At 35.7% G+C, this 11172-nt stretch overlaps 2 protein-coding genes across 2 annotated transcripts; one reads left to right on the forward strand and one right to left on the reverse strand.

Moving 5' to 3' along the window:
* Nucleotides 1–1579: 1579 nt before the first annotated feature.
* Nucleotides 1580–4006, forward strand: LOC133311506 (subtilisin-like protease SBT1.8). Its single transcript, XM_061512565.1, has 2 exons — nt 1580–3263; nt 3342–4006. The coding sequence occupies exons 1-2, from the start codon at nt 1580–1582 to the stop codon at nt 4004–4006; spliced, it is 2349 nt and encodes a 782-aa protein (XP_061368549.1).
* A 3872-nt stretch (nt 4007–7878) lies between these two features.
* On the reverse strand, nt 7879–10629 carry LOC133311516 (guanine nucleotide-binding protein subunit gamma 3-like). Its single transcript, XM_061512575.1, has 5 exons — nt 10495–10629; nt 9201–9253; nt 9031–9075; nt 8909–8953; nt 7879–8248 (listed from the first exon to the last, which is right to left on the reverse strand). Exons 1-5 carry the CDS (start codon nt 10627–10629, stop codon nt 7879–7881), a joined length of 648 nt encoding a protein of 215 aa, XP_061368559.1.
* Nucleotides 10630–11172: the final 543 nt, after the last annotated feature.

Consider the following 11172-nt stretch of genomic DNA (forward strand, 5'->3'; position numbering starts at 1 on the left):
CGACTTCATTTTAGACTCAACGTAGATAAGTTATTTACATGGACGTAGAAAAAGCGAATTCAAATTAAAAATTTAGTTTTAAGATCTGAATCAATAATTATATATAATATAAATTAATTACTTCTTCATTTTAATTTTAAAATATACACTAAATAAAATAATTAAAATTAAAATATCTAATTATATTTTGAAGGCTTATTGGCTATTGCAAATCCAATTCCATGCGCAAAACTGGCAACTTAGTAAACACAATTTTAAGACTGAAATATGTAATATCAATCATAAATTTTGAAGTCAAAGAGACAAAATAAAAAAATTATTGATTAGCTGGGTGCTTCGCACCCTTAGCCACACCAAAAAAAAAAATAAAAAAATTTATTGATTATATATCAAATAACGCCATTTTATTTAAAGTGTCACAAATGGTTTTCTCGTATAAAGTGAGAGTTTAATATTTCTTATTTTATAAGAAATAAAATTATTTTATATATATATATATGGAAAAAGTTATACTTACTACCTCTTACTACTAAATTTTAACCGTTGATTTCTGTCAATCTAACGGTTATAATTTATTGTAAATTAATAATTAATTAATAAATATGATCCCATAAATTACAATCGTTAGATTGACGAAAATCAACAGTTAAGATTTGGTAGTAACAAGTACTAAGAAAAATAGGTACTAAGTATAATCTTTCCCTATATATATATATATATATATATATATATATATATATATATATATGGAATATGATATTCTACCTACCATTTTTTCTGTTTACCGTTGGCTATCACTCTCTAACACCGCTAGATCAGAATCTTACGAAGAGAGAGAAAGATAAATATTAGTTAAGATTCTGATCTAATGGTATTTTAAAGTCGTAGGCAAAGGTAGACAGAAAAACTGATAAGTAGAATATCCTATTTATATATATATATATATATATATATATATATATATATATATATATATATATATATGGAAAAATATTTCTGCATTTAATGCAGATAAGTTATCTGCATTTATTTCCAAAACGACGTCGTTTTAGTATTGAAATCTTAAAAAATTATAAATATAAAGACTATTATAACCCTGAAATAAATTAAAATTACAAAAATACCATAATTTTCGCCCCAAAACGATGTCGTATTGAACTTACTGCAGATAAGTTATCTGGAGTAAGTGCAGAAAAAACGAACCTATATGTATAAAACAAAATAATTTTACCTCCTAAACATTAACATGCAGTGAAGACTGGGATTTTGAATAGGGATAGAATAGGGATTTTATACGTCTAATGGAGTCAAAAACAGGTAACGGCACGGACGACCACATGGAAGAATCGGAATAAATAAAGAAAATAAAGAGACACCTCAACTCCAACCTTGTTATAAAAACCGACAAGAGTCTCCCATTTTTTTCTGACACTCCCATTGCTACACCCAACCCCAGTTTTTATTCCCTTCTTTTTTCTTTTCCCCCATTTTCTCATTATCTTAATATAACCATTAAATACAAACGACGACACACTTTGTTCCTTCACTCATTTCTCTTCTCTGAACGAACCCACATGAAATGGGTTCTTCCATTCCCACCTTCTTCTTCTTCTTCTTCTTCTTCTGCTTCCTTCTCTTCCTATCATCGTCATCATCATCAATATCCAATGCTGCAACCAAGAAGACATACATAGTTCACATGAAGCACCATGAAAAGCCTTCCATGTACACCACCCACCATGACTGGTACTCAGCCAGTCTTCAATCACTGTCAACTTTCACTTCCACAGATTCCGATCCCCTCTTATATTCCTACACCGACGCATACAGCGGTTTCGCCGCATCCCTTGACACTCACCAAGCCCAGGAACTGTTAAGATCTGATGCGGTTCTTGGCCTCTACGAGGACACAGTGTACCAACTTCACACCACACGCACACCACAGTTTCTGGGTCTCGAAATCCAAACAGGGTTATGGGAAGGCCATCGTACACAGGAACTGGACCAAGCGTCCCACGATGTTATCATAGGGGTGTTAGACACCGGAATATGGCCCGAATCTCAGAGCTTCGTCGACGCCGGAATGCCGGAGATACCAGCGCGGTGGCGCGGCGAGTGTGAGAAGGGCCCTGATTTTTCACCTTCTCTCTGCAACAAAAAGCTCATCGGCGCACGAAGCTTCTCCAGGGGGTTCCACATGGCGGCGGGGAGCGGCGCCGAGAAAGAGCCTATGTCACCTCGCGATAGGGACGGTCACGGGACCCACACCGCGAGCACCGCCGCTGGGTCCCACGTGGCAAATGCTAGCCTCCTCGGCTACGCCAGCGGAACCGCCAGAGGCATGGCGCCGCAGGCGCGTGTCGCTGGTTACAAGGTTTGCTGGTCCGACGGTTGCTTCGCCTCCGACATTCTCGCCGGGATGGACCGCGCGATCCAGGACGGCGTCGACGTGTTATCCCTCTCCCTCGGCGGCGGCTCCGCCCCTTATTTCCGCGACACCATCGCAATCGGAGCATTCGCGGCGGTGGAGCGAGGGATCTTTGTTTCCTGCTCCGCCGGGAATAGCGGGCCTAGTAAGGCGTCACTTGCGAATGTAGCGCCGTGGATTATGACCGTTGGGGCTGGGACCCTGGACCGGGATTTCCCGGCTTTCGCATTGTTAGGAAACAAGAAACGGTTCGCTGGGGTTTCGCTTTACAGTGGGAAGGGAATGGGGAGTGAACCGGTGGGTTTGGTTTATAACAAAGGGTCGAGCTCGAACTCGAACTCGAACTCGAACTCGAACCAATCGGCTAGCATTTGTATTCCCGGTTCGCTTGACCCGGCCGTGGTTCGTGGGAAGATAGTTATTTGCGACAGGGGGCTTAATGCGCGCGTGGAGAAAGGTAAGGTCGTGTTGGATGCAGGTGGGGTTGGGATGATACTGGCGAACACGGCGGCGAACGGCGAGGAGTTGGTGGCGGATAGTCACTTGCTACCGGCTGTAGCGGTTGGGAGAATCGTGGGTGATCAGATCAGGGAGTATGCGGGTTCAGATCGTAATCCAACGGCAATGCTGAGTTTCGGTGGGACCGTTTTGAACGTTAGACCATCCCCTGTGGTGGCAGCGTTCAGTTCGAGAGGGCCCAATACGGTGACTAGGCAGATACTAAAACCGGATGTTATTGGGCCTGGTGTTAACATCTTAGCCGGATGGTCAGAATCTATTGGGCCTTCTGGGTTATCTCAGGACACTCGTAAAACACAATTCAACATTATGTCAGGTACTCTCTCTCTCTCTCGGCAGTTGTTAGTTACTTGTTTGTTTGTAAATTGTAACGAGTAATGTTTTTTGTATGTAGGTACGTCGATGTCTTGTCCACATATAAGTGGGTTGGGTGCATTGTTGAAAGCAGCTCATCCAGATTGGAGCCCAAGCGCAATAAAATCTGCACTCATGACAACAGCATATACCCATGACAACACCAAGTCACCACTCCATGATGCATCAGGAGAAGCCTTTTCAACTCCATGGGCTCACGGTGCGGGCCATGTTAACCCACAGAAAGCATTCTCTCCGGGCCTTGTCTATGATGCTTCAGCCAGTGATTACATTGCGTTCTTGTGCTCCTTGGACTACACACCTGAGCACATACAACTTGTTGTTAAGCAACCTGGTGTCAATTGTACCATGAAATATTCTGATCCTGGCCAATTGAATTACCCATCATTCTCGGTCTTGTTTGGAGGCAAAAGGGTTGTGAGATACACGCGCACCCTGACAAACGTTGGTGATGCTGGATCTGTCTATCATGTGGCCGTTGACGGGCCATCAACGGTGGGGATAACGGTGAATCCCACCAGGCTTGTGTTTGGAAAAGTAGGGGAAAAACGAAGGTACACTGCGACCTTTGTGTCCAAGAAGGGTGCTGATGCTTCGGTTAGGTCTGGATTTGGGAGCATTATGTGGAGCAATGCACAGCACCAAGTTAGGAGCCCAGTTGCTTTTGCTTGGACAGAGTTGTGAGTTTGTGGGTTTAGTTGTTATCACTATTTCAAGCCCAAACAAGCCTTTGCCTAGAGTGACGAAAAGAAAGGAGCTGCTTTTGAGGCTTTGTTGCCATCAACAGCATAACATTATTAGTTGGATGGACGATTTAGAAGGTTGTGTTTTTTTCTTTTTCTTTTTGGTGGGGAATTCTAAAAAAAAAACAAGTTGAGATTGAAAAGAGGGAATGAGGGGATGCTCTTTTTCTTTTGTTTAGTAATGTGTACCCAGTAAAAGTAATGTTACAAAACAAGGACGTGTTGATGGTACATAAACGGGTTGGCTACACCAAGTATCCCCTTAAGAAAAGGACTCGTTTGATTCCACAAACTTGATCCTCCAAACTCATTCAACAATTGTACCTTACTACTTTATTGCACTTCCAACTTCAACTGTCGAAATTTGCACTTGAATAACTTCTTAAATATTATATACATACGGAGAGATGTACTTATATTGGTGCAAGAATAAAAATTATTACATGAATTGATCATTAGTTTTACTTGTATCTAACAATTGATGGATGTAAGTAAAATGAATTATTAATAATGTAAGAGTATGTGTAGTTTGGTTCAAGTTAATTCTAATCTCCAATGAATTAGAATTAATAAATGTGAGTTGTGTGTGTGTCTTAGTGGTTAATTTCACTTTCGTCTGAATTAAATATAAATAAATTAACACGTATAAATTTATAAGAGTAAATATCCTTTTTGATCCTCGATAAATTTCACGATACCCGCTTTAGTCCCTATCAAATAAAAAAGCTATTCGTGGTCCCTAAAAAAATTCAAAATAGATCCATTTAATTGAAATTGTGGTCCCTCGCAAATTTAAAAAAGACCTACATTAGTTCCTTAAAAGGATTAAAATGGATCCATTTTGAATTTTTTAAGGACTACAAATAGTCTTTTTATTTACTAGAAACTAAAGCAGGCATCGTCAAATTTGCTGAGAACCAAAAAAGATATTTACTCAATTTATAATTTGTAACTCGAATTTTTTAATGGCCCAAATCACCTCTTAACTCAGATGATCAAGTTCACAAATATGGAAACACTCCTCGGATATCTACAGGGTGTCTAATTGTTTACTTTTTCAGTCTCTCGGATGCACATGACTGCTATTTATTCGGAGAGTAAAGGTGTTATCTAGTTCTTCTACAATAGTACAACTTGTGTCCTTTCAGAGGTAACAATTCCTTTGGAATTCAAATGCCTAATTACATCGAAGTGTCTATTTCCACATCCAACAGATTCTTGAGATAGTGACTAAAATGTTACGCTTTGGCAAAAAAATTATCAGAATGTCACGCGAACAGTAAAATTTTCCAAATTGTCACGCGGCATAATTCGCTACACATTGTAGCAAATTATGCATGCAAGTAATTTGCTACACAGTATAGCGAAATATGCCACGTCAAAATGAATAGAACCAAAAAGTGTCATGTGTAAGAATGTTGAAATTCGCTACATAAGGTAGCGAATTTCAACAATTTTGACACATGGCACTTTTTGGTTCTGACGTGACATATTTCGCTACACTGTGTAGCTTATTATACCGCGTAGCAATTTGAAAATTTTTACTGTTCACGTGACATTCTGGTAATTTTTTTGTCAAAACGTGTCAAAATGGTTGCAGTCCCCAGATTCTTCAGCCCCTGAGCAAATATATGTGATGAAGGGAAAAGACATTTCATGTGTTGTGTGTCAGTTATGCAGAAAAGGTTGTTCATAGCAATCACATATTTCGCTGCCATTCGATTTTCACCGATCACAATATTGCAGGGATTAAAATGAGAAAGAAAAAAAATATTCTCCCTCACTTCAAAGTTCAAATCAATGAACGAGACAAAAAGCCCAATAAATTTTGGGCCATTAATTTATTTTTTGCGATTCTTTTTATTGAGAAAAATTATTTTTATTATTATTTTAAATTTATTGCTCTTATTATATGTTTGATTATTTTTAAATTAATTTACAATTAATGATAGTTAATTTTTTTTTCAATAGTTGGTTTTAAATTAACCTAATAATAACCAAATAAGTAAAAGAGTGATAAGCCAGTAATTATAACCACCATTAGAGGTGTTAACGAGCAGAGTCAGGCCGAATTTTGATTTTAAAAGACTAAGTCTGTATTCAAATGCGTCAGTCTAGCCTAACTTGTTAACTATTATGAATATAATTATCGGCATGTGGCCTAATTTATGTATAAAAATAAAAGTCTGGTTTGACCTGTTAATCTGTTAAAAATAAAATAAGACAACAAAAATTTATCCAAACAAATTATACAATCAACAACACTAATAATTCCACAAAAATTCATAAATTCAATGTATATCCAAACAACATAATATAGAAAAAAATCATTCAAAAAGTCTGTTTGACCAATAAAATAAGGTGAAATGATTTGAGGAAAGAGAGAGAAAAAGCTATTACAAGTAGTATAAAAAATTAAAATAAAAATAAAGTTAGTATATTAGAGGCTCTAAGGTCAGACTTTTGAATTGAAGCCTGATATGCTTTTATTAAACGAGCTTTTATATAAAGCCAAGACTGGTTCCAACAACCAATTTTAGACATAAACTCAAGTCTTTACGAGTCGGGTCAAATATCCCTGATTCGTTTACCACCCCTAAGCACCACTTACTTTGTTGCCGAAGTCATGTGTAAATATCTTTTTCTTCTCAAAATTTTAAAATATCATTCCATCTTGAATTCTTTTTAAAACTTTAATAAGCAAGTTTTTTTCTTTTTATAATTTAAGAGTTAATTATAAAGTTTTCATCATCAATCGAAATTAATAAAGATAATTACTCCAATTAAAATTTTACTAGTCTTAGATGAAGGGCTTACTATTAAAACAAAAGATACTAAATGTTGGATCAAAAACTTACCACTAGGGTAAATGCTATAGCTATTAGTTAGGATGCAACCCAACAACAAAAATAAGTTGAGTAAATACCCTTTTTGGTCCTCAACAAATTTCACGATTCCCGCTTTAGTCCCTAGCAAATAAAAAGACTATTTGTGGTCCCTGACAAATTCAAAATGGAACAATTTAGTTGAAATCGTGATCCATCACAAATTCAAAAAAGACCCACATTAATCCCTCAAAAGGATAAATATGGGTCCACTTTGAATTTCTTAGGGACCACAAATAGCCTTTTTATTTGCTAGGGACTAAAGCGGGCATCAAGAAATTTGCTGAGGACCGAAAGTGATATTTACTCAAATAAATTACTCCATTTTAAACTAAAATAAATCAGAACCGGTTATACACTTATACTTACTACGGAAAATTTTTACTACTCTTATTACTAAATTAATTATTCTTAATTCTCTTCAACGGTTATATTTTTTTGAATCTCACTTATTAATTTATTAATTTTCAAAAATTATAATCATTAAATTGACTGAAATCAACCGTGATTAGTTTAGTAGCAATAGTATTAAAAGTTTTATGCATACAAAGAAGTTAACACTAGTTTCTAAAGTTACGCTGCAAAATATTTACCAGATAAGAATTGACTTTAACAATCAAGGTATATTCATTACTGCCCTCTACGCTGAAAGACGCTTGGAACAAATGAATAAGCTGTAAATTCCCACTCGAGTCTTCCATTTCACATGTAATACTGGAGATTGTGACAGCTAATGAATGATCAAAACTTATCTGACCCACAATTTGTAATGGACATATTACATTTGCTTCTTGTATCCACATGGTGAAAATTTTAACAGAACACTCATAAGTCATAAACCTTTATATTTTTCCAAATTTATACTCTTGCTATTATAAATGCAATTTTTGAAGACAATAGCTTTATACTATTTTTTTTTTTTACTATACTAGCAACATGAACAGCAAGGTTTCCAACAGGACTTTGTACAGCAGCAACATGGGCGAATTTTTGGACAGCTTGGGCAAGAACAAGAGCAAGAGCATTTGCACAAGCAGCAAGAGGGAAAAGGCCACCCAAAATTGCAACTTGGGACAATACAACAATTTTTGCAACCACATTTATCTTTACAGCAATGTGATTTTTGACCTGAGCAACAACCCCACTTGGGTAAGGAGCAATTGATAGATGGAAGACAACTACTAATCCAATTGCAGCATGGCTTGCAGTGGCAACAGCAGCTTGGCCATTTTAGATGTTCAGAGCACCCATCACAGCACCAACAGAAGATCCATGACAAGTTAAAGCAGGGCATTCCACTGCACAAAAAAGTCACTTGCTTTATTCCAATCTAGTTATGGGATAAGGCTTATTCTGTTAGTTAGAAGTTGCTGTTCCAAGAAATGAAGCTAAACCAGCTTGTGAATCATTATCTGGTTTAACTCAGACATATAAGGAGTGTATCTCAGATATACAATGTATATTAGATTCAGTACCATATGCTTGTATGAGGCAAAATATCAGAGGGACTTGAAAACATGCCATAATCTTTAAAGTTAGGCATAGTTCAGTGTGTCACTCATCAAAGCTAAACCAGAGAACTCTTCAGAGAACGAGTCCTCCTTCTGGCTAACTGTTTGTAAAAGCATGACACAGATATTAAAAAATCTCAAGAATGGGAAACAACAGATTACTAAAATTACATCAGATATAAAATATGCAAAATTCTACATAATTTTTATTGAGAATCATGAGTAATTATCTATGCCATTTTATCATTTTATTATATAAAACCCGTTTAATCTATGTACGTGGCAACCAAATTTTAATATATGAATTATAGGTACATGCTGCACATTCATTAGAACTCCCCATTGTTAAAACCATGACAATTGTTAAATCAACACTCAACAAATGGTTGGTATATATAAATCATGTAACATATTTATTTCAAAAAAATAAAAAATAAAAAATGGTACCACAGCCACTTCCAGAAGCTACATGACCGGCGGTTCTTTTTGCTCCTGCTTGAAAGAGAAAGGCATAAGAATCATGTTCTCTGTTAAACTAACAAAGGAAGTTTGACATGAACATTTCTTACGTAGGTAACACAGGATCTGAGTTTGCCATCACAAAATCAGCAATCCTGTAATATTAATGTTGCATACGATCAACAAAGTGAATTTAGCTAGCTATAATTAAAATATTTTGCGGAATTTCTCTAGTTTCATAATCTAAATGGTATACAAGCAATTCCATAAATAGACATACTCTTTGCAGCATCTTGAAGCTGGTTGAAGGCCTTCAGAAGATTTTAACTCTTCCTGTTAGATGCAAATTTGTCAGTAAATTTTATTTAACACCAGAAGGGGCCAGAGATAGAGGGTATTTTTTATTTTATTTTTGGTAAATAAAGGGTATTTAACTAGGTTGAAATGTGTCTACGGACAAAGTTAATGCAAAATGACAAATTAGACAGTAGTACCACGCTGCCATGTAAAGCATTCTTCATTATTTACTTAATTTTCTAATATAACCTAAATTTTATGCCATTCCATAACTATGTAACAGAGAAAACATTTGTCATTCTAAAATATAAAATTTTATATCATTTTATATTTCTTGATTTTTAATATTCTCTTTTCTTCAATGTTTTTTGTTTTCTCTCTCTTCTTAATTTTAATTTTATGAAAAAGAGAAAGTAAAAGATAAATAAATATAGGGAAAACATTTTCTCATGTTGCATGAGAATTCAATTCTCATGTTGTGACCCTTCGATTTGCGTGCAAAGCTTTTTTTTTTTTTTTTTTAATAAATGTGGGACCCACCACTAGTTGAGCTACAACATAAGAATTGAATTTTCATGCAACATGAAAAAATTAAACCCTATAAATATATACCAAAACAAGATAGTTCCTTTAAAATAATATAAAATATATCATTTCAAATAACAAACATTTAATATTTAAAACCTTAGCAATTAAAAGCAGAAAACTAGCTATGACAAACTGGCTAGTCTTTATAATTTTCTAACAGGACAGTGAGTCCCGTAATCAGCATCCAAGAAGCACAATTCAAAGATTCCGTAACGTTTTATCATTTTACTATCTAGTCATAATAAATGCTAGTGGTTGGCCACCACCTTGCACTGCTAGAGTAATTGTTTAAATTATTGAATATTGATGGAACTGTAACAATCCTGAGAACCCAGGCCAGAAGGTCACTGGAAGAAAAATCAATTATAAGTTGAAGAATACCTTGGATTCACACAATTATAAGTTAAAATCCAATTTCAACAATGAACACTACAGTCATCACTCTGTTTCAAACTCAAAAGTTAAGTCTTGATCATAATCACAGTGAAGAAGAATTGGCAAACATTAATAGTCTTAACATAACATCTAACACTCCCTCCATATAGAAGAAAGTTATGAGTAATAATAAAGTTTCAGTTTTTAGTTACACAACCAGTGAATTGAATTTACACTAGAATATAATAATGGTATGTGAAAAGTATCAAAATTTAAACAAGAAATGAGAGAACATATAAGAAGATGAAACCCACCTCAAGAAAACTTATCTCTCTTTCAAGCATGTGAACTCTGGCCATGTCACGGCGTTTCCCATACAAATCTGGGAACCCCGGTGGTGTCTTTGGAGAATGCAGTGTCAGGGAAGGGCCCCTTGTGGGAGTGGCCATGACTACTACTCTCAAAGGAACTAAGCAAATGAACACTCACAAAGACAGAAGCCAGAAGAAGAAATAATAGACTGAGAAAATAAATGAGAGTACTAACAGGCAGTAATACCAGTAGTCATTGTTGATGCAGAAGTAACAAAGGAGGGGTCAAGTAACTGTAATGGTAATGTGACAAAGGAGAGAGAGAGAGAGATGAGGCAATACCACATGAAATCACTGTGGCAGAGGCAGTAAATAGCCTCTCTGACAAGGCATAATTCAGACCACCCAGAAAAAAAAAAAAAAAAAACAGAGAAAAGAACAAAAACGCGAGGACTGGTTTTATTTAGGGATCTATTAATCTCATGTTGGATGAGATAATTATCTCATGCAACATAGACAAGATAATGAGGTCCACCATTTATAAACAAAAACAAAAAAAATAATGTGGAACTCACTACTTTGTTTTTGTTGCATGAGATAATTATTTTCCTTTTATTTAATGGCAATGTTTTTTTTTTTTTCATTTTACATGGGAAAGCGTTGCATCATGGATATTCCGTT

Source organism: Gastrolobium bilobum, unplaced genomic scaffold (genome assembly GCF_033153095.1).
Source record: "Gastrolobium bilobum isolate Gb01-03AN ecotype WA unplaced genomic scaffold, APGP_CSIRO_Gbil_v1 utg36511, whole genome shotgun sequence".
NCBI lineage: Eukaryota > Viridiplantae > Streptophyta > Magnoliopsida > Fabales > Fabaceae > Gastrolobium > Gastrolobium bilobum.